The sequence below is a fragment of the Lactuca serriola genome, chromosome 8 (assembly GCF_051521515.1).
Source record: "Lactuca serriola cultivar US96UC23 chromosome 8, Lser_US96UC23_V15, whole genome shotgun sequence".
NCBI lineage: Eukaryota > Viridiplantae > Streptophyta > Magnoliopsida > Asterales > Asteraceae > Lactuca > Lactuca serriola.
Window position 1 is genome coordinate 125389480 of NC_136415.1, and position 26694 is coordinate 125416173.

General features: G+C 34.0%; 5 protein-coding genes across 6 annotated transcripts; 3 read left to right on the top strand and 2 right to left on the bottom strand.

Moving 5' to 3' along the window:
• The first annotated feature begins 1991 nt into the window (after positions 1-1991).
• LOC145071212 (N-acetyltransferase) lies at positions 1992-5552 on the top strand. The gene is made up of 13 exons (XM_079018133.1): positions 1992-2116; positions 2194-2295; positions 2707-2769; positions 3126-3190; positions 3298-3395; positions 3478-3529; positions 3612-3704; positions 3783-3893; positions 3992-4531; positions 4604-4713; positions 4805-4863; positions 4931-5118; positions 5221-5552. The coding sequence occupies exons 1-13, from the start codon at positions 2071-2073 to the stop codon at positions 5407-5409; spliced, it is 1716 nt and encodes a 571-aa protein (XP_078874259.1). The 5' UTR covers positions 1992-2070; the 3' UTR covers positions 5410-5552.
• A 496-nt stretch (positions 5553-6048) lies between these two features.
• Positions 6049-7554, bottom strand: LOC145070448 (transcription termination factor MTERF8, chloroplastic-like). The gene has a single exon (XM_079017390.1). The coding sequence runs from the start codon at positions 7329-7331 to the stop codon at positions 6156-6158; it is 1176 nt and encodes a 391-aa protein (XP_078873516.1). The 5' UTR covers positions 7332-7554; the 3' UTR covers positions 6049-6155.
• A 3333-nt stretch (positions 7555-10887) lies between these two features.
• Positions 10888-11779, top strand: LOC145067377 (uncharacterized). The gene is made up of 2 exons (XM_079014530.1): positions 10888-11172; positions 11279-11779. Exons 1-2 carry the CDS (start codon positions 10888-10890, stop codon positions 11777-11779), a joined length of 786 nt encoding a protein of 261 aa, XP_078870656.1.
• Positions 11780-16755: 4976 nt separating this feature from the next.
• Positions 16756-19606, top strand: PRFB3 (peptide chain release factor). 2 transcript variants are annotated; one of them, XM_079016426.1, is made up of 6 exons: positions 16756-17012; positions 17604-17821; positions 17922-18122; positions 18211-18423; positions 18513-18693; positions 19140-19606. In XM_079016426.1, the coding sequence occupies exons 1-6, from the start codon at positions 16835-16837 to the stop codon at positions 19427-19429; spliced, it is 1281 nt and encodes a 426-aa protein (XP_078872552.1). In that variant the 5' UTR covers positions 16756-16834; the 3' UTR covers positions 19430-19606. The 2 variants fall into 2 exon arrangements, with proteins under 2 accessions (XP_078872552.1, XP_078872553.1); XM_079016427.1 differs by having other exon boundaries at positions 18211-18420.
• Positions 19607-21173: 1567 nt separating this feature from the next.
• Positions 21174-22811, bottom strand: HYD1 (C-8,7 sterol isomerase). Its single transcript, XM_079017751.1, has 4 exons — positions 22572-22811; positions 21854-22000; positions 21658-21766; positions 21174-21579 (listed from the first exon to the last, which is right to left on the bottom strand). Exons 1-4 carry the CDS (start codon positions 22726-22728, stop codon positions 21312-21314), a joined length of 681 nt encoding a protein of 226 aa, XP_078873877.1. The 5' UTR covers positions 22729-22811; the 3' UTR covers positions 21174-21311.
• Between the last annotated feature and the right edge of the window lie 3883 nt (positions 22812-26694).

Below are 26694 nucleotides of genomic sequence, written 5' to 3' on the forward strand. Positions count from 1 at the left end.
AATTTGAGCATATTTGATGAGAAATATGTTATTTTGTTTCGGGATTTTGTTGCCATTGGAGATCAAACTATGACGCCATTACAATTTCAAAACAATAGCAATCCGAACGAAGAAAATATGGAGGGCAAAGGAGATAGTGATGAAATTAATTTAGATGATGATGAGTCTTTTTTTCCTAGTTTCCTTGAAAGTAGTTCAACTAAAAGGGAGAAGAAAATGTCCTTTTTCAACAACCGTTCAACTAAGAGTAAAAGTTCAGTTTATGAGAAAAAAGTAGATGCTTTATTGGAGGTCATATCGACAAAAAACACACAAACGTTTCCACAAGATAATCCTTCCCCAACAATACCAGATTGCATGGCCATTGTCATCAAATTTTTGGAGTTTCGTGAAGGGACCAAAGAATTTTCACAAGCATTGGCTACCTTTACCAAAAAGGAAAATCGTGATGCTTTTATGTTTCCAACGACTGATGCCAAGATTGAGTTCCTTAAGTTTATTATGAAATAATGTTTTGTCATTATGTGTTATGCTTTGACATTATGTGGTATCCTTTGACATTATGTGTTTGTCCTTTGACATTATGTATTCGACATTTGACATTATGTGTTCGACATTTTATAATATGAATCATTGTTTGTCGTTATGTGTTATTGCTTTACACTTTTATATTTGTATTATGTAGGATGGCTAGTGATGACAATGACGAAAGTTGGTTGGAATATGATAGAGAATTTAAACTGTAACAAATTATTTTTTATGATATCTTTTTGTATTTGAACGATTGCATTGGTGCTATAGATGAGACAAATGTCAGGGCATTAGTTCCAGAAAAAGAGGAAAAAGAGTAAATTGGTCGAAAGGGATATGCAACACAAAATATAATGGGTGTTTGTGATTTCAACATGTGTTTTACATTTGTGTTGGCCGGTTGGGAGGGGACTGCACATGACACTAGAATTTTCAATGAAGCCTTACAAAGATCAGATCATATATTTTTCATATCCAACGGGTGGTTAGTATAATTTTTTTTAGTAACACAAGTTTTATGTTTTTAATATTACGAATAACAAATGTTTGCTTTATTTACAGATAGATATTATGTTGTTGATGCCGGATATCCAAATACCAGATGGTATCTTGCTCCATACAAAGGCGCTAATATTCGTTATCATATACCAGATTTTCGATGTGGACACACAACTGCTATACATGAACCTCGTGGACCGAAAGATAAATTTAACTATCTCCACTCATCATTGCGAAATATCATTGAACAAACTTTTGGAGTGTCGAAAGCTAGATGAGCATTATTAAGAGACATGCATGTTAATTACAAGTACAATAACCAAGTGAGAATTATGATGACATCAATGGCGATCCATAACTATATTAGAAAGTTTGGTAGGTTTGATGAAGCATTCAATAGAGCACAAGAAGAATTCTACAATTCCACACGAGATGGTAGTAGTAGTGAAGTTTACGAAGAAGGTCCAAGTACACGTCGTACGAGTGATGATGATTAATATATGGCAGCGATACGAGATATTATTGCAGAAAATATAATCACATTGCGGAGATGAATGTAATATGACACTATCTGTGATCTTCTTTATGAATTATTTACAATTTGTATTTTGCTTTTGTATGAACTTAATTTATGATATTCTTTATGAATTATTTACAATTTGTATTTTGCTTTTTGTATGAACGTAATTTAAATATTATCATAGTCTAATAAAAAATAAAAAAATTATAAATTGCGTGTAAAAAATTGTTATGTATAAAATAGTGTAAAGTAGTAAATCATTGAAAATATATAAGCATCTAATTTTTAATTATTTTACAACTAAAAGTTAAAGACAAACATTTTTTTAAAATAATTTTTAACATTTGAAGAGTTAACCCAAAAACATTTTTAAAAAACTACTTTTGGAGAAATATAAAAGGACGGTTTAAAAGGAATCCGAAACACCCCCCTATCTCATTTCTTTTCCCGCTCTTATATATGCTTTTAGCGCCTCGTCCAACCCAAATCCAATTGACATTTCACCCCAAATCCAAATTGCAATGGCTCGAAAGAAGCCCTCATCGTCTTCTTCACCAATCATGATAGGTAAATAATTTGACTTTCTCCATTTACGCAAGAACCCTAGAATCGGCTTTACATTTACATGAATTTGCTTATGTCAGGGAACTGTCAGGTGGTTGTTGAAGCAAAGAACTTCAAAGCTGAGTCCAACCAAAACAACCTTCAAATATCCCTTTCCAGAAACTCCAAAATCGTGATCTCTGGTATTCATATGATGAACTACAAGAAATGATTTTTTCTCTATGTCACTGTTAATTCTAAATCGTTTGATCTTAACAAAAAGAACTTATTAGCTCTCTTAACCATGACGTTTCTAAAGTAATTGATCCACTTGACGGCATTATAGTTTGCGGGAAATAACGAAAGGGCTTCTACTTGATGTGCTATTTTCCAGAAAAATCCACTGTTTCTTTTGTTACTCTAAACTAATTTGAGTATATTTTTCCGTTTTTTCTTGATTGCTTAGCAGTGAACAACAACGCAGTTTCATTAAATTGGGATTTGGGGCTTTGGGCTTTCTAGAGAAAACAGTCGTTTTTTCTGACCTTGCTGTGATTGCCATGGCTGATTTTCTTCTCTTTTTTCTTTCTCACCAAATCTATTGTCTGTGGCAGTTGTGGAGGATGCACATGAAAAAGAACATAATGATATCCGATTGTCTAGTTTGGGAGAAAATGGTAATATACTCACATTCCGTTAACTGATTCGTTTGTTGAAATACACTTTACTATTGATCAAATATATAAAATTCAATTCAATAGCAAAAAATGAGTGGAATTCCATTAGTCCTATCAAATACTAGTAACATGTAATCATAAAACGAACAAAAAGTATGTTCTTAGCTTTACAAATTTTCCAAATAAGGGAAATGTTTTGATTAATAATTTAATATGGACACCCCAAAATGGGAATGTTGCAACTTTAGGAAGGTGGGAATGTTTTCTATATTAACGACTATGGGCTTGAGAATTACTTCTTGAACATTGTTAAGTGATAATTATTTACTCATTTCAATTTTACTACTTCTAATCAGGAGATTATAACTTCGTGCTTGTTAACCCTAAGGATTCTGATGTTCAATCAAAGTCTCTACTCCAAGTAACTCATCTTTCTCACTCTCTATATATATACACATTCACATATACATAATAGTCATTATATTATCCATCTTTAAGTGCTCATGTATCATCAATCATGTTTTGTAGGAAATATTAAGCTTATACACGAAAGAACTACCATCAATGAATTATGCTGCAAATACTGGAAAGAAATCTATGTTCCTTGACAGATGTGTATCCAATGGGTACTCTTACTTGCTTCCATAATCTTTCTTTCTAAAGTTACTTGCTAATTGCTATATCAGTTTCATAATCTTATTAATGCAGCAAGTATTGTACGCTGGTTTTGAAATCTAATTCTATGGAAGGTTCTGGAGAGGTAACGTTTATATTAATTAGATTGAATGAACAGATACTATGTTTGTTGCTTGCAGTCAATTTACTTTTATACCCCTGTACAGGTTGTTGCTGCAATTACTTTTCAAATAATCCCTGCTGATACCCAATATGCTGAGGTTCCACTTGCTGCTGTCAGTTCAATTTACCAACATAAGGTCTTCCTTTGATACATAATTAGTCCAAAGTTTCTTTCTTGATTAATTACACAAATAACTTAATCTTGAACCTTACAGGGCATTGGGCACCTCATATATCTGGAAATGAGGAAAAGACTACAGAGTGTTGGTGTTCATTCTATATTTTGCTGGGCAGATGAGGAATCTGAAGGATTTTGGCTCAAACAGGTAACATATTAGTTCTTTCTATTGTAGTTGTTTTGATAAATCATGCGTTTGTTTGTGTAGTTTTGTTAGTTAGATGCATCTAATTATGAAATTGACAGGGATTTATCTCAGTTGGTGAAGTAGATGCCAAGGGTAAAGCTAGAAAGTTGGCAATTAAAGCAGATATCAGGAAAGCTTTATGCTTTCCAGGTGGTTCAACCCTCATGATTGCTCATCTTCACAATGAATCTTCTGCAGTCTCTTTACAAGTTTCTTCTCTTTTAAAGTCTCATGAAAAGTCAACAACTGTTTCCATGGGTCAAAGTCAACATCCTGGACCTGGAGTTGAAAATCTGATAACAGGTTGCCAAGATCTTGTCTGTATGGATAGTCTGGAATGCATGAATACAGAAAACAATGTGGAAGGTATAAAAATTAGTAGTGATTTTGATGATGCTAGACTTTGTTCATGTTCTTCATCTGGTGCAAAGAAGAGGACTTGGGAATCCTCTCATACCTCACTGAAGTCAAAAAAAGTCAAAGGAGGTCATATGATTGTGTGTCAATCAGAACGCGGTTGTGTTTCAAGAAATAATAATTCCTATAAAATCATGCTGATGAACATTGCGGACGATGCTAAAAAATCAAATCTTACAAAGGTAAAGTATTTTAGTTTAATCCCTTGATTTTTCTCTTTGTTTGTTTATTTAATGTTTATAAAATTAGCACAGATAATTGAGGATCTCGGTGGCTCTGTTACATCTGATGGAAGAGTAAGCACACATGTAATCACTGGAAAAGTCAGAAAAACTTTAAATTTTTGTACAGCTCTTTGCTCAGGGTGAGTTTTACTTAATTTTAAGTTTCAAGATAGAATATTAGAATTTTTTTTCCAAAATTATTATTTGTTACTTCAAGTTTCATGTATACAGAGCTTGGGTGATATCACCTGCATGGCTAAAAGAAAGCTTCAGACAAGGCAGATTCGTAGGTGAGTTAACAATTTCAGTCTAGAAAAGAAGGGCAAAATGGTCATATTTTTTTTTTTAAATTTACAGATGAAAGGGATTACATTGTGAAAGATGTTGAATATGAGTTGAAGTATCGAACAGAGTTAAAGAATACAGTAGTTAAAGCAAGAGCAAATCCTGGAGGCTTACTTAAAGGATTTGAAGTATGTCTTGCAGCTCATGTGCAGCCTCCTGTGAGTACTATGTCGGCTATTGTGAGGTCTGCAGGTGGAAATGTAAGTCGATAATACTTTTTTTTTTTTTTTTTTTTTCTTTTAAAAAAAAGTTGTATGAATTAAATATATATTTTTTTATTTAAAAAAAATATATATATTTAGGTGATTGGGAGTGTTGAAAAAGCAAAGGATTCAGGGAAAACGATATTTGTTGCAAGTGAAGAGGGGATGGAAGAAGCATTGTCAGCTGTGAAGAAAGGGATTGCTACTTTTAGTAATGAGTGGTTTATGAATTGTGTCATGAAACAGGAGCTAGACTTAGAGGCTCCTAAATTTGCTGAATCTCTTTAAACTTTAAGTTAAGTTTTGAAGAATTATTGTAAGAATTGATATATGCCCACTTGTAAAAATTTATTGCATGTTCTTGTTTAATGCAATCAATACCTATATGGGTCGATTTTGGGATAAGTTCAAGATTGATCTTTTTGCACTTTTGTAAGTTTTGACTTTTTGGTTACTAACGTTTTTAGTTTTCAAATCTAATATCTATACCATTAATGTATCATGCAAAATCAATAAGGTTAAGTTGTTAACTACGATAAATAATTAAATATAAAATGTTTTCATAATTTACTCAACATGATTTTTAATACATTTAATTTAACAAAGTTACAGTTTTATACAAATCTTACAATGTCTTGATTAATCAACTAGTATAGTGTTACCATCTAAATATGTTGGCTACCAAACATATCAGCTATAAATTATTTATAAATGTTGAAATTATTTGGTACAAATTTGGCAACCTTGCTCACATTGTTGATTTTTACAAAACTAGATGGCATGAAATCAAATATGACATAAAATGATGATGTAGACATTGGTGTTATATTCATCAATTTTAGGAAGTTCCCTTTCCAAAAAAAAAGTATAATCATATCAATTTGCAAAAAGAAAAAGCACATCGATCACAATCAAGAAAACCATGGATACCCCCAACTTCATTTGGATTATAAAACCTGTACGAAACAGTTAACAAAATTTCTAATTTCAATCTAAAAAGTCAAACTACATTTCTGTTTTGATGAATGATTTAGTCAATTTGCCTCATCCAAATGCTTCTGATACAATTTCAACAGTTCTGGGGCTTCCTCTTCATACTTCTTCACAAGCCATTTAAGAAACTTGCTTTCTGAATACATCAACCACTTGTTGAAGCAAAAACCATCTTTCTCCTCAATCAATCCTTTCTCTGCTAAATACTGATAAACCAAACACCTAGGAATAATCCTCTTCTCTGAGCTAAAACAGATAACTATCGGCCATTGAACAATGTAGCTTCTTTCCCACCCCATCGTGTTAACAAGAAAATCCAAGATTCTTGAAATTTTATCAGGTGAAGCCATCATACACCCTGGATATTTCTCAAAAGCCACAAAAATCTCATCTTCAGACCAACCCCATTTCTTATAAAGCTCCATCTTCTTATCCCATGTCGATTTGCTCATTGCCCTAATAGCATGAATAGCCCAAAGAAATCTTGATTTTGAAGGGTCAAACCCCATTTCCTTCACATCCCCAACAACCTTTTTAAATCTATCAGCAGATGTAAAGAAAGTTCTAGGTTGTTGCGCTAACATTGATGCTATTCTAAGTTTAGGAACCCCTGTATCAAGTAGAAGTTGAATGTTTTCAGCAGCATAGACTTTTAAATCGTAAGTTAAAGCAAGGGGGAAGCGCTTAATGCAACTGATAACTTTATCATCGGACCCCAAAACGCTTTTTAAGTAGTTAAAACATGGAATGGCTGTATCTTGCAGCTTTTTAGCCAAAATACCTTTCGGTCTAGCGGCTACAACTGCAGCAATATCGGTATTTGAAAGACCTAATGAATTCAAAGTCTGGAAACTAGGTAAAAGGGTCGTTTCAGGATCGGATAATAGGAGTTTGGGGCGCGTATAAATCACCTTTGAAACTTGTGATTTGGTGAACCCATAGTTGTTGAGAAAGGCCAGAACAGAGTCTGCCGTGTTTAGGGATTTTGATAGATCTAGATGTTTGGAGACTAGAATTGCAGAATCGGGAGAAATCCCACATGAATTGATGAGGTAAGTTACTGTAAATGAGTGTTGATTCAAGGAAGCTGATGTTTTGGTTGTAAATGGGGACGACTTGGACGAGGAAGAGGATAAGGAGCCATAGCAGCACAGTTCGTGGTTGATATGAGGCCTCGCATGGAGTAAAAAACTTCTACGTATGAAATTAAACACCATTGCAGCTCACGATTAAGAATTTTAAAATAGCACCTTATATACGAATCTTGAGCACTAAACCCTATTTTTCGAGAGAGAAATCCCTTAGGCTATGGTGCGGCTTCATTTTCATCGGTAAGACACATAGTGACATAGGGACGTGAAGAAAACATTATTTTGTTCAAAAGAGATCAAAAAGGGGTAAACACGAATTGAAAGAAATCACAACAAAAATAAGATCAAAACTCACATGTTGAAACAACCCTGGCACTTCACGTCCTGTAATTGCAAAATTATAAGTTATTAGATACAAATTAGGGTTTTGTATAGAAAAATAAATAAAAGAAGCCTAGATACCATGAAAGAAAGAGTTTGGTGACTGGACCAGACGTTTCAACTTATGCATCTTCTTCTTTAACTCAGTTGGGGGATTAAGCAGATCGAAATCGTTTGACAGACCATAAAATGTTCGATAAATCCATTATCACACATAAGCACATATATTGCCACCTCGGATTTTTTTTTACATAGGCTTAGCATGAATATAAGGAGAGGTAGTGTTTGATTTTAAATAGGTTTTATTTTAAAAAAGAAAAAAAAACAAACAACCAATAGTTGTGTAGTTAAAAAGTAAACAACCAATAACAGCCTAATAATATTTCTTTCACTTCTCGTTGAGTCCATGACGATCCATACTTACCGATTTTTTTTTTTTAAAAAAAAAAAACGAAAATCTACTCCTAATCTAATCCTAAACACCACCTATGTCTTGTACTGAAATTTGAACCAATGAACTCTTATTTGAAAGAGTTACTCCTTAGCGAATTAACTAGCGAGTATTAATGGAGTGGCTTAATATTAGTTGGCGACTTTTTGGCTAGAGGGAGTGGCTTAATATTAGTTGACGACTTTTTGGCGAGAGGGGCCACCCCCTATAGCCTTAGCATCAGCATCAGATTATATGATAGAATTTTGAAACGAGAAACTCACCATGTTGTTTCGAACATATCAACAGTTAACGATATTGGAGATAGAATACAACTCGGAATTACACTGGGCATTTGGAATAACTTTTTAAGATAGTTTATTAACTTTTTAGTTTTTCAAAAAGCTAATAAACTAAGTGTTTGTGTATTTGAAAAACACTTTTTAAAACAACTTTTTGGATAGGAAAAAGTAAAACTTTCAGAAAACTGGAATATCCTAGCTTTTTAACCAATTTACTCTTGAAAAGCTGCTTTTCTTATCCAAACAATTTTTAAAATCAGCTTTTCCCAAAAACCATAAGCTAATAAACACTTTTCTTATAAAGCACTTTTATGCTAAAAAAGTTAACCCAAACATGCCTAGAGTAGTTTCTTCCCTATACCATAAACGATACTGCACATTCTACATATAATACGACGCTAGATTAGTTGCGTTTGATTTTAGACCGTTGATCTAGGGTAAGGCTCGTTCGCAAACTGGGCTGGGAAGCGGAAACACTTTATAGCCCATATCCAAAACCGGAAAACCAATAATGGTATTGGGTATCCATATTTTTAATGTTTTTGTATCAGTTTCCTATATTCAAATAAGATGTTATAAACATTATTTGATATAATTTTTATTGGATCTAATAAAAGGTTGGATATACAGTTTGATACCGTTGGATATACCGTTTCATATCATATTTAGAATTATTTTTATTTCATCTTCGTTCGTTTAGATTTATGGTTATATTTGACTTAATAACTCGATTAAATCTCCAACCAGCAACTACCAAACAATCTTGAAATTCTACAAAGTTTTCTTTTTTTATTATACACCACAAAATTTAACAAACCCCTTTTAAAAATATATTTATTTCAACAAGTCCATATATTATAAAGTTATTGGATAATACCCGATACATCTTCTAAAACTACAAACTAGCCTGACCGCGTGTATAAATTCCAACATTTGTATTTTTTTTCTTCATAAACATCTTTCGTGACATCGATCCCAAACCCATTTTCATCAAATTCAAATTAGTATTTATTGAAGTCTATAATCAACGAAATCAAAAACTAAAATAACTGTTTATTAGTGCTCGTCAACAAAGTAAAAAGCATATATATATATATATATATATATATATATATATATATATATATATATATATATATATATATATATTATAAACAAATTAAATAAATCATATTGAAATAATTATATTTTAAAACAAAGTAAAAAACAACTAAAATATAAACAAAATAACAAATTTAAAATTTAAACAATACAATAGTTAAATAAATATTCATAACGACGACACGTCAACATCACATGGAAATAAGTAAACAAATTTTGTTATATTGGGTGTTACATTGCACCACATAGGATTTAATTCGGTTTACTCGATTGAAATCCATTCAAATAAGGGTGAACTTGGTGTTGGACTGAAACTACTAAGAACTGAAAATGTCATATTTGAAGGTACCAAATCCTGAACCGAATATGTAGGTACCAAATCCTGGTTAAACCCACAGAGTCAACCGAGTCAACTCAACAAGGTTGACCCAAGTACGCGGGGCGTACTCCGGAGTTATGCATGGCGTACACAAAGCCTCGTAGTTGACCAACATCGGGGTGGTTGACCGAGTATGCGGGGCGTACTCCCATGTTAGACTTTGTTTATGTTCTTCATCTGGTGCAAAGAAAAGGACTTGGGAATCCTCTCATACCTTACTAAAGTCAAAAAAAGTCAAAGGAGGTCATATGATTGTATGTCAATCAGAAAGCGGTTGTGTGTCGAGAAATTACAAAGCAACCAACAATCATAATTCTTATAAAATCATGCTGATGAGCATTGCAGACGATGCTAAAAAATCAAATCTTACAAAGGTAAAGTATTTTAGTTTAATCTCTTAAATTTTCTCTTCGATTCTTTCTTTAATTTTTATAAAAATAGCAAATAATTGAGGATCTTGGTGGCTCTGTTACATCTGATGGAAGAGTAAGCACACATATAATCACTGGAAAAGTCAGAAAAACTTTAAATTTTTATACAGCTTTTTGCTCAGGATGAGTTTTATTTAATTTTAAGTTTCAAGATAATTTTTTTCCAAAATTATTATTTATTACTTCAAGTTTTAATTTGGAAGTGTAATCATGTATCCAGAGCTTGGGTGATATCACCTGCTTAGCTAAAAGAAAGCTTCAGAGAAGGCAGATTTGTTGAGATTTAAATTTATGTCATTATCTTTTGATTATTCCTTGTTGAACAAGAATTATCGTTATCTTAGTATAGCTAGCTTCCTTATCTGATAAGGATACCTTGATTATAAAAGGATCCCACTGTAATCGTATTTTTATATAAAAATAAGAATTCAGATTTGATCATAGTTTTATTATTGTATCAGAGCAATACCTGGGAATACAATCCTAGTGCTCGATAAAAATGGCAGTTGGAGACAAGCCGGAGTCCTCCACAGGAGGAGACAAGTCGGTCCTTGACATATCTTCGCCTTACTTCCTCATAAATTCTGATCACCCGAGACAAAATTTTGTAGGAGAAAACCTCTTACGGGATGGGAATTATGGTGATTGAGAAAACGAGATGACTAATGCTCTTTTTGCCAAGAACAAGATAGGTTTCGTTGATGTAACTCTACTCATGCCACAGGAAGATTCTGCAGACTTAACCAACTGGAGAAGATGCAACGCGATGGTGAGAGGATGGCTGGTGAGCTCCATGGAGAAAGAAATAAAGAGCAGTGTAAAATACGCTGCAACAGCTCGTAACATCTGGTTAGATCTGAAGGAGAGATTTGGAAAAGAAAATGCTCCACGAGCATATGAACTTCGATGTGCAGCCACTAGCATACAACAAAACAGCTTGAGTGTATCCTCCTATTACACGAAATTAAGAGGTGTATGGGACGAAATTCAATCTATCAACCAAAATCCCATCTTGTTCATGTACCGGGTGCAAGTGTGAAATTAATAAGGAAATCGCCAAACTCCGAGATAAGGAACGTTTATACGACTTCCTTATGGGATTGAGTGAAGAATTCAATGCAGTAAGAACTCAAATCCTCAGTAGCAGCCCACTTCCTACTTTAAATATTGCATATCACCTTGTCAGCCAAGATGAACAACAACGACAAATCGGCAATGCACGTAATACTAATTCAGAATCATCGACATTTCAAGCAGCAGGACAATACAATCCTCATCAATATGGTAAAACTGGTCCACAGTTGAAAGCTAAACAAGATAATCACAACAAAACTGTTAAGAGTGAAGACAGATGGTGCACACATTGCCAAAAATCAGGACACGTGATAGATGGTTGCTTTGAGATTATTGGCTATCCAAAATGGTGGAACACAAAAACCACAAACTTGAAAAACCAAACAGAAAAAAAGGGACGCAAGCTAAGGTTGCTGCTGTTACAGAAGATTCTGGTCACCAAACAATCACAAAGGAAGAGTACGCTAACCTTATGAAAATGCTAAAGGTTGCCAAGACAGTTGATGATCATCCTAAAGCTAACATGAGTGATAAGATCAATTCCAAAGCCTACATGACTGGTAAGAATGAAAACCAAACTTCTTGGATTATTGATTCAGGAGCCAGTGACCATATTACCCCTCATAAAGATTGGTTAAAAGTTGTCAAAACCAATAGACATAATTCTTCGGTCATCATTCCTAATGGTGCATCTATACCAGTTAAACATGTTGGAAACATTCACTTGCCAAATGGGTTTGATCTGAAAAATGTGTTGAATATTCCAAATTTTAATTGTAACTTGTTATCTGTGAGTAAGCTTGCAAATGATTTGAACTGCTCACTAACTTTCTTACCAAAAACATGTTACATTCAGGACTTATGTTCGAGGAACCTGATTGGGACGAATAAGGAATGTGGAGGACTGTATTACTTGGACTCATTCAAGGAAAGCAAGGTGGCGGTAGCAATTTTTAGCAAAGAGATGGTGTAGCACAAAAGATTAGGTCATGCGTCAGAGGGAGTTTTACGAAAGTTACAACAAGTAGATGTAGGTAATTGTAACCAGTTTTGTGATTCTTGTCTTAGAGAAAAACAAACCAAACTTCCGTTTCCTATTAGTTTTTCCAAGACTTATGAGATTTTTGAGTTAATACATGTTGACATTTGGGGTCCATATCGAAATGCTACTTTGAATGGAGAACATTATTTCTTGTCTATAGTAGATGATTACAGTAGAGGAGTTTGGGTTTATTTGATGAAAGAAAAATCTAAGGCAAGCTATTTTTTGAAATCCTTCTGTAATATGATAACTACACAATTTGATAAGAAAGTGAAAAGGATACGAACTGACAATGGTTTGGAATTCAACTCAAGAGTTATGCTTGAATTCTATAAAGAACGTGGCATACTTTTGGAAACATCTTGTCCCTATACACCGGAACAAAACAGCGTAGTAGAACGAAAACATGGACACCTCTTGGAAATGGGTCGTGCGCTGCGATTTCAAGCATCTCTACCGATTGAATTTTGGGGAGATTGTGTCTTGACTGCAACATACATTATTAATAGGCTGCCCACAAAAGTTCTTAAAAGCAAGACTCCATATGAAATGCTTCTTGGAAAAATTCCTTCATATGACCACCTCAAAGTATTTGGTTGTCTCGCTTATATGCATGACAGTGTTGGGAAACGAGACAAATTTGGTGAGAGGGGCAAACCTTGTGTTTTTTTGGGCTATCCAATGGGTCAAAAGGGATACAAATTCTTTGACATAAAGGAAGAAAGGACCTACATCAGTCGCAATGCCACTTTCATTGAACATATTTTTCCGTTTAGAAATGATTACAAGATTAACAAGAATGTGGATAACACAAGCTTTCCAAAAAATATGAATAGAATGCAAATGGAAGTCGATTATTTGGATAAAAGTTTACAAACTTTCGAGAAGCAAGTTGAACCTGAAGTTCAAATTGACTCCATTGATGAATCGTCTGACTCAAATAATGGATCTGATCATGATAATAACAACCAAAATTGTGATCAGGATGTCGTTACAAATCATGAAGAGACAAACTCTTCGTCTCGTGACAGAGCTCCAGAACTGGTTGAGCGAACACTTCAACAAGAAAACTGGAGAAGTACCATGACCAAAAGCAAACCGAAACATCTAAACGAATTCGTCACAGACCTGCCACCATCTCTTGATGATCACTCCAACGTTCCTACATCGGACTCCACTACCGTTCCCACTTCAGATTCCTCTACTTCCTCCATGGTACATTCGATCTCTAATTTTATCTCTTATAATAAATTTTCTAAACCTCATCAAGCTTATCTTGCGGCCATCACGTCTCATGATGAGCCTAAAAGTTTTTCGCAAGCTGTTACAGATCCAAATTGGCGTAAAGCTATGTGTAAAGAATTCCAGGCCCTTGAAGAAAATGGAACTTGGGTTCTTACCTCGCTGCCACCAGGAAAGAAACCTATTGACTCGAAATGGGTATACAAGATTAAATTTAAACCAGATGGTCAAGTTGAGCGCTATAAATCACGACTAGTGGCTAAAGGATATACGCAGATTGAAGGAATAGATTTCCATGAGACATTTGCACCAGTTGCAAAATTGGTAACAATTCGATGTGCCTTAGCAGTCGCCTCTAAAAAGAAATGGTTTGTTCACCAAATGGATGTAAACAATGCATTCTTACATGGTGACTTAGATGAGGAGGTCTACATGACAAGTCCTCAAGGTTTTAACAAAACGAGTGGAGATCGGGTCTGCAAACTACAAAAATCCATTTATGGGTTGCGTCAAGCTTCTAGAAATTGGTATAAAAAATTCACGAAGGCACTTGTGAGCAATGGTTTTAGGTAATCTAAGGCTGACCATTCCATGTTCATCTTCAAGAAAGGCTTAATACATCTTGTTGCACTTATTTACGTTGATGACATTCTTTTGATGGGGAATGATGATAAAAGACTCAATGAGGTGAAAGCATACTTACAAACACAATTTAGCATTAAAGATTTAGGACTGTTAAAATATTTTCTTGGCATTGGGGTGGCCAGATCGGCTGAAGGTTTTGTTATTAGTCAACGCAAGTACACTTTGGATATTTTGAAGGACTCTAGAATTGAAGGGAGTCACCCTAGTTCTTTTCCTATGGAACAAAATTTGAAACTTCATAAAGACGATGACAGCTCAGAGGTTGATGCTTCCAGGTATAGACGGTTAGTAGGAAGATTGCTTTACCTCACAGTTACACATCCTGGGATAACTTTTTCTGTAAACCAATTAAGTCAGTTTCTTGCTAAACCTCGAAAAACACACATGGATGCTGCATATCGGGTACTTCGTTATCTTAAAACCACACCAGGCCAAGGTCTATTTTTGCCTTCATCAGGGAATCTTGAATTGATGGCATATTGTGATGCTAGTTGGCTAAGTTGTCCATCCACCAGAAAATCTTGCACAAGTTATTTCATTAGCTTGGGAGGTTCTCCTATCTCTTGGCGCACAAAGAAACAAAGTGTTGTTGCTAGGTCTTCAGCTGAAGCAGAATATAGGTCCATGGCTAATACTGTTTGTGAAGTTGTTTGGTTAAGGTGGCTCTTGCAAGATTTCGATGCTACTCAAAAGGGTCCTACTCCTTTGATGTGTGACAATGATGCAGCCCGACACATCGTAGTTAATCCAGTTTATCATGAACGGACCAAGCATGTTGAGATGGATTGTTATTTTGTTAGAGAGCGAGTAGACAATGGAGAAATAAAACCATGTCCTATTCGTTCCGAGTTTCAAACGACAGACGTGTTCACAAAAGCATTGGGAGCAGATCGATTTAGATTCTTATGCAGCAAGTTGGGAGTTCGTGATCTTCACGGTCCAACTTGAGAGGGAGTGTTGAGATTTAAATTTATGTCATTATCTTTTGATTATTCCTTGTTGAACAAGAATTATCGTTATCTTAGTATAGCTAGCTTCCTTATCTGATAAGGATACATTGATTATAAAAGGATCCCATTGTAATCGTATTTATATATAAAAATAAGAATTCAGATTTGATCTTAGTTTTATTAAGATTTGTAGATGAGTTAAGAGGCTTTAACAATTTCAGTCTAGAAAAGAATTGCAAAACGGTCATTTTTATTAAATATTTTACAGATGAAATGGATTACATTGTGAAAGATGTTGAATATGAGTTGAAGTATCGAACATATACTTAAGGAATACAATAGTTAAAGCAAGAGAAAATCCTGGAGGCTTGCTTAAAGGATTTGAAGTATGCCTTGCAACTCATGTGCAGCCTCCTGTGAGTACTATGTCAGCTATTGTGAGGTCTACAGGTGGAAATGTAAGTCGAATACTTCTTTTTTATTAAAAAGAAAAAAATTGAATGAGTTAAATATATATTTTTTATTTAAAAAAATTTAGGTGATTAGGAGTTTTGAAAAAGCAAAGGATTTAGGGAAAACGATATTTGTTGCAAGTGAAGAGGGGATGGAAGAAGCATTGTCAGCTGTGAAGAAAGGGATTGCTACTTTTAGTAACGACTGGTTTATGAATTGTGTCATGAAATAGGAGCAAGACTTAGAGGCTTCTAAATTTGCTGAATCCCTTTAAACTTGAAGTTGAGTTTTGAAGAATTATGGTAAGAATTGACATGCCCACTTGTGTAAAAATTTCTACTCTTTTTTGTTTCACGTTCTTATTTGTTGCAATCAATACCGTGAAACCTTATTGGATGAGAATAGAGTCTTAATTTGGATCAACCACAAAAATGCAAGACATTTATATTATTTTATCAACTTATGTGACATATATTTTAACTATGTAATATAACAAACTATTATTTTAACTATGTAATATAACAAACTATTATTTACACATTTTGCGTATAATATAAGCATTTGAATGGAACAAACTTAACTTTTTCGATATTTTATGTAGAATGCTAAATTGTGACGGTATGTTGCCTTTTTAGGTTATGTTTAACAAACTATTTGAAAAAACTAATTTCTAGTTGAAAAACTTAGGTAATAATTGAAAAAATAGCTGCTAGTTAATAAAAGATGTTTGAAAAATGAGGTAAACTAAAAATGTAAAATTTCATAAAGTCATGTAGAAGAGTTAATGAGTATTACAAGAGAAATACAAAATATATTTAATTAAATTAAAATTAGTATACCACTAGGACATGCATAAAGATGTATACCACTTCCCACATGGACCAAAACTGTAATTATAAAGTTATTATATTTGGATATTAGTTTTACGGACTAAATTTACACTTAACAATGTTAGTTTAACGATCAAATCCATGATGAAATCCACAAATAAGGATGATTTTTGCAAATCAATTTTTTTTGGACCTAATCTAAAGGAAAATGCAAACCACAGGAGCATTTTTGCAATTTTGATTTTGTTTACCTGTTATGAACTTATCATGTCACGAGTCGCGAGTTTACCTTTTCCTACAATATTTACCGGCTTTATCCAAAACCCTTCGGGGTTCGATGTTGGAAGAAGTTCAATTTTGTACCCAAAAATGGCGGCTGGAACTGCGGCTGCTTCACATTTCCACCGTTATTGCGGTTGGAGTCGAAGGAGATACACCACCGGAATAAACATTCGACGATGTCTGCTAACTCCAGCTACTGCTTCCTTGTCTTCTTCTTCTTCTCAACCCATGGATATTCACACCAGCAAATCCTACAAACAGCTCGGTTTGCCTTCTTCTATCTACTTATTCCCCTCCAAACTAACAACCCTGTATTTTTCTACTTCCGATGACTTGAGTCTTAACTCTTTCGGAGTTGAAAATTGATATTGGTTTTGAATTTCTAGGGAAGAACATACCAAATTGATATAATTCTGATAACCAGTGTCTAATTTGCAGCCAATTCATTTATGTTTTGCAATTGCAAAATAATGATTCAGGAGTTTAAATTTGGCGTTCGTATTTGGGAAGTAAACTCTGCTATGTTGACTTTATTTCGTATCTTTCAGCTTACCCTTCTTTGTAGTGCTCTGTTCGTCAGTTGTTGCAGAGAGTAATTGTAAATGAACGCCAGCTCATTTTTCTTCTTTCGAAAACGCATCTTTTACTCTTTAACTCAAGAACCTACTAAAGAAAAATGGTACCCTTTGAGGTTTTAGGTTGGATTTATGTTTATATTTACGAATTTAACACCAAGAACATTCTAACTGTAGCATTTGTCTGGAAATTTCAATGTGTTCATAAAGAATTATGAGATGGTTGCTAAACTGCAAATCCTATACCTTGACTATCAGATTTTTATGGATGGTTTGTGTAGGTATGTTCTCATTGAGAAAGAAGATAGAAGATTCAGTTAATCGTGCTGAATTATTAGGTCTAACTGCATTGGAATTTGAAGAAGCACGACAAATCAAACAAGAAGAAATGATTCGCGAGTATGATTTATGGGATGACTTAGCCAAAACCAGTGATATCCTTATTAAGTTAGCTGATAGTGCTAAAGTGGTTGATGCTCTCAAAGACCTCACATACAAGGTAATGCTCTAAACCAAGGGTATCCTAGTAATTTACTCTTATCAGGAAATCCCACATCTTGTATTTTATAAGATTATATTGTGAATTGTGGTTTATTTAGGTTGAAGAAGCAAAGCTAATAACAGAGTTGGCTGAGATGGACATTATAAATTATGCACTTCTTAAACAAGCGTATACAACATCTGTAGATGTGAGCAAGTTCTTGGATAAATATGAAATGTCCAAACTTCTTAAAGGGCAATATGAATTTGAGGGAGCTTGTATTATAATAGAAGCAGGATCTGAAGGCATCCGATCTGAGGTGCATCAATCGTATTTCAAGCAAAAGATGTATTTGTGTTCATTTTCACAAAAAGTTATGAAACGAATTTCTGAATTTTTTGAAACAGATATGGGCAGAACAACTTGTTGGAATGTATATGAAATGGGCTAAAAAGCAAGGTTTAAAGGGAAGGATAATTGAGAAGAAATGCATGTCAAAAGGAGGGGGTATCAAGTCTGCAATTATCGAGTTTGAATACAAGTATGCTTATGGTTACTTTTTAGGGGAAAAGGGTACTCATCGAATGATAACCTCTCACCCTGAATCCTTATCTGAGGTGGTATATATTATATATATTTCGTCAAAAGATATAATTTTTTTTTTTTTTTTTATTAATTGTCTAATTTATTTGCGTTTTGTACTTTGCAGGTTAGCTCGGCTGCCATTGATGTGGTACCTCTGTTTCTTGAAGAAACTCCTGAATTGATTGTTGATGAGAAAGATTTGAAGATCAGTTATTTATCATTATGTGAAGATGATGATGAAGGTCGAAAAAGGCGTATGGTTCAAATTCAACATTCTCCAACTGGCTTGACTGTCCATTCATCAGGTAGCTAATCTATGATTTTGAAATCTCAAAATTAAATGGAATATTAATTTTCACGAATAAAAGCAATAGTTTTTCTTACCTTCTTTATCAATTCATTCTTTCAGAGTTAAGGTATTGTTTCTTTTTGACTTAATCTGGACAAAACGACTTAATGGGTTAAGCTAAAAATCCTGGCTTAATGTATTAAGACACTAACCGTTCTTTTTTCCCCCTAGCTCCTCTCATGTTAAAATTGATGAATATTGTGAAGTTTGTTTTTGGAAATGTATGGATAAAATGGTGTTATTTTGTCTCATTCTGACATTTTACTCGGTCTAGAAAAGAAACAAACTTTTCTTTCTGCATACAACATTTTATCCAGACAGACATCATTAACCATTCAGTCACTTTACCCATGCTAGACATCCAGACTTAATGAGAAATATTGGAAATGTTTTATGTTGTAGGGGAAAGGAACGATTTTTCCAACAAGATGAAGGCTCTTAATAGGTTAAAGGCGAAACTCCTAGTAATATTGAAAGACGAAGAAGTAAAAAGTATAAATGAAATCAAGAAAGATGGTGTTATGGACATGTGGGATCAAGAAACACGAAGGTATGTGTTTAGGCCATACAAGCTTGTTCAAGATGTAAAAACGGGTATTCAATTGGCGGATCCAAATTTTGTTTTAAATGGTAATCTGGATGCTTTTATTAGTGCTCATATAAACAATAGATTTGTATGCCATATGGGATGAAAGTAGGCATAGGCTGTTTGCTAAAGGAGTAGAGTGTATGATATTTATGTGCAAGTGTAGGCATATGTTTGTGATGACCATCTATCTCATATGTGAAGATGTCGATATGTAATTTTGTCACGGATTTTGTTGTGAAAATAAAAATGATCAGTATATGTAGTGATGCATTTTGTGTAATGGTAACATAAACTCCTCTATCATTTTCGTTCTTGTGGATAGCTTCTTCATCAAAGTTATCAGGGTGAATAAGACATTAACTCAATTTTCAAAACTTTCATTATGTCATAATCAACAATTCAAAAGCTCAAAGGCTAGATAAATGATCCAAATAATCAATAGTTAATCCAGTTCAATGTCAATTTTAATAGAGAAAGTAATGCAATATGTATGCATACTACTCCCAATTCCTAGGTTGTTCTCAAGTCCAATATCTTATAATGGTTATATTCGGGCTTATACACGTAGCCAACTCTACTTGATACATTTTCAATGCATGTTCATATTTCAAAGATAGGTGACATGTGAACCATCATACAAGGGGTAGCTAACCACCTTGTGCAAGTGAGGCTTATCAAGAAAGCATACTCGCTCATTGTTAAATTTATCCCAAAGTGAATATCTATTAGTGTCTCAAATCACAACTCATCCTATGTGAATGCAAAAGCAAAATCATGGACTTATGGAGCATAATCAATTTTGAATAAGTAAATAGCCCTTGATTCTATAAATAGTTTGAAATTTAAGAGTAAATGTTGAATAAGCAAAATCGTGGCCTTATGGAGCATAATCAATTTCGTTAATATTTATAATGATTGATAATCAATTTCGGCAATATATTTTTAAAATAGATGGTAACAGGAAAATTGGTTATTGGTACTTCGAATAGAAAATGTGGTACTTTTAAGAGGAGTGATTTAACAAATTTGTTCGATTGTTGCGGAAATTTATCATGCTTGGTGCATGTTAGGCCGTTAGGTATGTGTATGTGCATCAAGAAAATGATGCTTTTTTTTGGGTAGATGGGAGGTTGGATTAAATTTTATAAATAATTTTTTGAACACAATAATTTTTATTTTAACTTGTAATATGTATGCAATATTATTTAACTTGTAACAATTTTTATTCTAACTTGTAATATGTGCTTAATTGATAACCATTTTTTTAAAAATATTTTGCTAGTTCTATTTGACAACATTTACTGAAAGTCCAAATTTTAAATTCTCATTTTACCTCTTTTAAAGATTACATCGAAAGATTATCCTCATTTGAAAATTAATTTTAAAATTCACTGATTTTGAAATACATATGAAAACCATTTTTTTTTTGAACCGGCACCAGTTAACCGGTTATTTCGATTTATATTCAAGTTAACCTTGAATATCCTTAGACATAGCCATGGACATAATCAAAGTTTGAGAAAAAGTCATTTAACTTTGAATATGTTAAAAGAAGACAATCTAAAAAATAATTACTAATGTCATTTACTTGGTAGTCAAAAAACATTAAAATTAAAACTTCTGTGGTCAAGAATGAAACTGTTCTATGGATAGTCTCAACACCAAATGACCTTTTTACCCTTATATTTCCCAAAACAAATTTTGCAATATTCATCAATTTTAATCTTAGAGGAGTTGAGAGGAAAAAGAAGGGAAAACACATTAGTGTCTTGATATATTAAGTCAGGTTATTTGGCTTAACCTGTTAAGTCATTCCATCCAGATTAATTAAGCAAGAAACAACCAGATTAATCCAAGACTAAATGAAATTAGATTAATTTCTTCTCAAAGTTGTTGATCAAACAAACACTCCCAAAATAAATAACATAAAGGGCTAATAATCATAAATTATAACAATAACAATAACAATAAGGAAGTAGTTTTAACTAACGCCTTTTGGTCTTTTTGTGTTCTTGTGTGTTGTCTACAGCAGCACATATCTTCTTCCATGATCGGATGACAATCAATGAAGGTATCCAAACCCAAAATGAATTTGCAAAGATGTAATAAGAATAGTAGTAAAACGGACTTGCAGCAAAGTTATCACCTTCTAAGTATGAAGTTACAAAATAGACAGCTGTCCCATACAGTTGTCCAAGAGCAATAGCTATTTGAAGAATATGACTATATGACTTTCTTGTTGCTATTGCATACCTGTTCAACATTCACCAAATTAACAAGAATCGAAGATGCTATTAATTAAACAAAATGATGATGAAAAAGTAGACATACGCAGCTAGAATGCAAGCTGGACCCTCAAGAACAGCTGTGATTCCTTCAATGGCAACTACAGCTGAATCTCTTCCAACGTATCTGGAGTCACCTTTGCTGTATTCTTTCCCTGTCATATCATATGTAAATAAACAAGAAGTATTTTAATTTGTTAATTATAACAAATTTTGATGCAGAAAGTGTAGCAAGAACATACAAACTTCTGCGAGGTAAGTGGGAGATGTCTGCTTGAAAAATTCTGGAGTGAAAACAAAGTAACCCTCGAGGATCATGTGGGTGAGCCCAGTGAAAACCCACCAGCACATTAGAACTTTGTCAAGTTTTGTTATTCTAGGAAATCGCCCTGTTCATCACATTCAAACAAAACTTGCATCAGAGCTTTTAGGTTAAAGAAAACCCTGTGTGTATGAGAGAGAAGACATGATTCATTGAGATGATGCAACTTTTTTGGTTAACGCAGATCCTGGTAATGGATGCCAATAAACAAAAATGCACTGTGAATGGAAGTAGTTAAAACTAAAACGATTATCCAATGGTCGGAGTACTCTTTCTGATTCGATTGGTATATTATTAAATGTGTATGTCATAGATCCAGATTAATGCGATTCACCATGAAATTTAAGCTGCTAACACGTTTTGTATTCCCAAAACAAAATCTACATTACTGACCGGATGCCAAATAGATCACCTATCGACTTCAAAAGTTTTCTGGATCTTAAACTTAAAATAAAACGGTATGTGTGCATGATTTATCAGATATAAACAGAAAAAAACGACAGAGTACAAATGAATGACCAGAGGATACGCAACAATTGTGTGTGAATACAGAAAACTGTTGGTGAATTCAGAAATGCAGTATAAGTAACAGATTAAGTAGAGATTTAAAGTGAAACTATCAGAATTTAGATGAGTACCTGCGAGGATCCAGACGAAGGAGACGACAAGGAGGGAAGCGCAGCCATAAACACTGAGAATTGTAGATTGAGAGAGTATAATCGGCACATAATCCTGCAGAATGAGATCTGCAGGTATGAAAGGATGAATCGATTCCGATGCGTCAACTCCGGCCATCCTTCCACAGTGGAAACTGAAAGCAGTTTTTCAGCACAGGTCAACTTCCTCGAGGCCAAAGCACTCCAATTTAGACGGCGTGTTCTTGTGTTATCGGTTGATGAACTTACAAAATAGTCCCTCAACTATAGCCTTTTTATTATTAACAGCATCCTCAACGGTTTTGAGGTCCCCAACTAAGTCTAATCACATCGTCAAATTTCACAAACATTTTTCTATTATTCATAAAAAGCATGTTGTATGGATTAGTAAATTATGAAAATATTTTATTTATTGTAGTTAACAACTTAACCTTAGGCCATGTTTGGTACAGAGAATTAAGGGTAGAGAAATTGTTTGGTAAGTAGTAAAAAAGGAGAGAAATAGAAATAATCTAATTCCATTTCCACCATTTTATTTCTCTTTTTAGGGGGTGTTTGACTTAGTTTTTCACAGCCTAAAAGTCCTTTTTAGAAAAGAAAAAAAAAAGCAAAAGATGTTTAGCAAAACTACTTTTAAAAGCTACTTTTGGAGTTTTTATACCAGGAAAATAAACTTTTTGGAAAAGTAAAGAAATCCAGACTTTTTGTAACTTTTCCAAAAAGAACTTTTAGCCATGAAAAACACCCCCTTAATGAAGAAATGGGGAGAAAAAAAATATTGAGCCCATCGAGAAAACAAAAAAAGGCGGAGAATTGGATTTACATCTTCATGTCGATAGTTTGAAACAGGGTGTGCTCCCGATTTTCCGTCTATGATTTTCTTCATCAATCAATATCTTCACTAATTGCTTTTGGATTTCACAACTTCAAAAGAGATCGAATACTTTAATTTCAATTTCACAAGTTCTTATAGATTTCATATATGGATTCTCTGATTTCAAACCATCTTTTCTATATGTTAAGGTGTTACTTGATTTCTATTTGTTGATAGTTTTCTGATTCTTGGTTGATTTATGTATATTAACTTTGACTTCTGATTATTGGTTGATTTAAGGCTGATTTCATATTCTTGGTTGATTTTTGTTTGATTTAGGGCATGATGTTTTGGTGAAGAGTGATGCTTAACGAAGTGGTTCTTGTGATCCAGAATTAAAATTGATATTTGATTTGGAAATTTTGAAGCGTTAGTCAATGTCGATAATATAATTGATATTGTTAATATGATTTCACTTTTGATAAAATAAAAAGGGTACAATAGTAATGTTTTACTTTCCTAAATGGTATTAAATTATTTCCATATGTTTGTTGAAGGAATGTAGTTTCCAAGGCATGGAGGAATATTTTTCTCATTTAGGATTCTTTTCCTTAAGTTGAACCAAATGCGTGAAATTGAGAGAATTGGAATTATTTTCCTTGGAATTTCAATTATTTTCTGTCAACAAAACGCATTCTAAATAGTTTTTTTTTTTTCGGTTTCTTTGAACATGTTAACTTTATTTGTTTTTTTTTTTTTTTTTTTTTTTTTTTTTTTTCTATTTATACTGATTAAATATTTTTTGTTGACTACATCGTTTTACTAAAAAAATGATAAATAATGAAATTACAATGGAATACTTAAAAGAGATTTACAAGATCATATATATTATGTTTATTACAATGGAATACTTAAAAGAGATTTAAAAGATCATATATATTATGCTTATTTTTATTTTATTTATATATTAAAAATAACAATGGGTATCACTTATCTCAATATTTTTTTATAGATTGATATTTTAATAGGAACTTACAAATTTGTAACAAAAGATTGAATTCAATTTTTATGTACAAAACTTAAGAAAAAGTAAACACAACTTCAAAGACTATTTTAGGTGTAAGTCTTTTACATTACACAATGTAGTAGTGTTAATTACATACATTGTGTTAATTACAGAAATATAACTCATGCAACGCTAATTATAAAATATTATTTTGCTCATCGGTAAGACACATACATGACACTTAACATGTCTCGAGTTCTAGTCTTCTCACATTTCTTTTCATTTCTTATGATAAGACAATGGCATGTGTTTTCTTCTCCTAATTCTTTCATTTCCTTTTGTAAGACGTTGGCACTCAGACTAAGGGGTCGTTTGATAGTTGCTGATTGGATGAGAGCTGATTGGGTTAGAAGCTGATTGGGTGAGAACTTCTGACTGAATTAACTTTTGACTGAAACTTGTTGTTTGATTTTACAGCTGACTGATAATGCAAAATGACTATATTACCCACATACATTATTTTTTATAATAATTCATTTATGATTTACCATTTAATTTATGATATTACATGTTTTATTATGAATACATTCAATCTCTTGTTCAAACAAACGAAACTTGATCATAATCTCTCCCGTAAATGTAAAACTTATTAAAGCAAAATAGTTCATAGTATTTTTCACCAATAAATAAAAAAGAACAATCAATCGCGGATTTTTGAAAATTATAATGTAATAATAGAATAGCATATTCAAAGAAACAAATGACACAAAAAAACAACGATTTCATTAAGTATGAAAAGCAAGTCCCTTATACAATTAATCTTAAGCATGTGCAACTATTGTTCTGGCAACCTTGCAACTTGGTTGCAGGGGTTTTGAATTTGATCTTCAGTCTCACATGAAAAATAAAGAACAAGCAGGAAAACTGATGGAAGTTGTAGCACCTGGTTCCTGGTACGTAAATTTCATTTGAGCTCTTTTTCATTTTAAGCCTTGGACTCGGCGAGTTGCAGGTCCGACTCGCCGAGTAGAGACGGGACCCGGGACACGTTTAAGTTGGCGACTCGGCGAGTCCATATCCTGGACTCGGCGAGTCACCGCTGTTTGAGGAAACCCTAAGTTTCAAGGGTTTGCACCCTATTTAAGCCCTCATTCCGCCCCAAGCCAGCCCCCATTCACCCTCAAAACCCTAACCCTCGTTCAAAGCTTTATTCCTTGAGAGTTTGAAGCATTCTTAGTGTGTTTTGAAGTTTTGGAGAAGGGAGAAGAGTGGATCAAGAAGAGGAGGAGGAGGTCAGCCATCTTTGAGTAATCTTAGTGTTTTTCCTTGAGGTAAAACTCGATTTCCCCTCTGATTTCGTGCTTATTGTTCCTTATAACTCCATTTAAGTCCTTCTTGAGCCATTTCCAAGCTTGTGTATGTTTAAGGATTCGTAATAAGCTGAGTAACCTCTAGATCTAGGTGGGATTGAGCTCTAGGAGCTTGGATCTACTGCCTTTATGGACCCATTTTGAGCCCTAAAACCCTCATTGGTGAATATCTACACGTAAAGTTGGAAACTTTACGTGTTATTCATGCTCTAGGAACCCAGATCTGTGGATAACATAAGCTGGATTCAAGCAGAATCGCGTGTGTAGTAGTTGCATGAGGCCGACTCGGCGAGTCGTTCATCTGACTCGGCGAGTCGAGTCGCGAGTCCCCGAGTTTTCCCTTTTCGCGTTTGCTGAGTGGGAGTAGTGAGTCACGGGGTGTGACTCAGTGAGTTGGAAGCCGAACTCATCCATGAAGGAACTCGGCAAGTTCAAGGCAATCTTCTTAGATCAAGAACAGACTCGGCGAGCTGTTCATACAACTCGGCGAGTCTCAGCATAAGTGTTCATCGGATGAAGATGAACTCGGCGAGTTGTTCATACAACTCGGCGAGTAGGATGAAGGGCTTGAACATCAGTTTAGAAGGAGAACTCGTCGAGTCAACGCCTAACTCGACGAGTAGAGACGGGATTCAGGACAATCGATTGTATAGGGACTCGGCGAGTTGGAGAGCCAACTCGGTGAGTCGGGTCAACTGAAAGTTGACTTTGACCTTGACTTATGACATGATCAGGGGTAAATTGGTCATTTTACCCAAAGGACTGTTATCAGTAATTGATTGAGTATGTTGTGGGAATTGCAGCCGGAGGATTTCCGGAGCAGCAACAGCAGCAGTAGGCAGTCAGTTCCCGATCAGATCAGCAGCTACTTCGAGGTGAGTTACCTTCCAGTAGCGGTGGGACTAAGGCCATAAT

Excerpts from the sequence above, each read along its gene's own strand:
- LOC145071212 (XM_079018133.1), top strand. The coding sequence starts at position 2,071 with ATGGCTCGAAAGAAGCCCTCATCGTCTTCTTCACCAATCATGATAG. Across the intron at positions 2,117-2,193 it reads TTCTTCACCAATCATGATAG|GGAACTGTCAGGTGGTTGTT; the intron begins GTAAATAATTTG and ends TGCTTATGTCAG. Across the intron at positions 3,530-3,611 it reads CTATGGAAGGTTCTGGAGAG|GTTGTTGCTGCAATTACTTT; the intron begins GTAACGTTTATA and ends ACCCCTGTACAG.
- LOC145070448 (XM_079017390.1), bottom strand. The coding sequence starts at position 7,331 with ATGGTGTTTAATTTCATACGTAGAAGTTTTTTACTCCATGCGAGGCCT.
- LOC145067377 (XM_079014530.1), top strand. The coding sequence starts at position 10,888 with ATGACTAATGCTCTTTTTGCCAAGAACAAGATAGGTTTCGTTGATGTA. Across the intron at positions 11,173-11,278 it reads TACAACAAAACAGCTTGAGT|GAAATCGCCAAACTCCGAGA; the intron begins GTATCCTCCTAT and ends GAAATTAATAAG.
- PRFB3 (XM_079016426.1), top strand. The coding sequence starts at position 16,835 with ATGGCGGCTGGAACTGCGGCTGCTTCACATTTCCACCGTTATTGCGGT. Across the intron at positions 17,013-17,603 it reads CAAATCCTACAAACAGCTCG|GTATGTTCTCATTGAGAAAG; the intron begins GTTTGCCTTCTT and ends TGGTTTGTGTAG. Across the intron at positions 18,123-18,210 it reads CTGAAGGCATCCGATCTGAG|ATATGGGCAGAACAACTTGT; the intron begins GTGCATCAATCG and ends TTTTTGAAACAG.
- HYD1 (XM_079017751.1), bottom strand. The coding sequence starts at position 22,728 with ATGGCCGGAGTTGACGCATCGGAATCGATTCATCCTTTCATACCTGCA. Across the intron at positions 22,001-22,571 it reads CTTCGTCTGGATCCTCGCAG|GGCGATTTCCTAGAATAACA; the intron begins GTACTCATCTAA and ends TGTGATGAACAG. Across the intron at positions 21,580-21,657 it reads CCAGCTTGCATTCTAGCTGC|GTATGCAATAGCAACAAGAA; the intron begins GTATGTCTACTT and ends AATGTTGAACAG.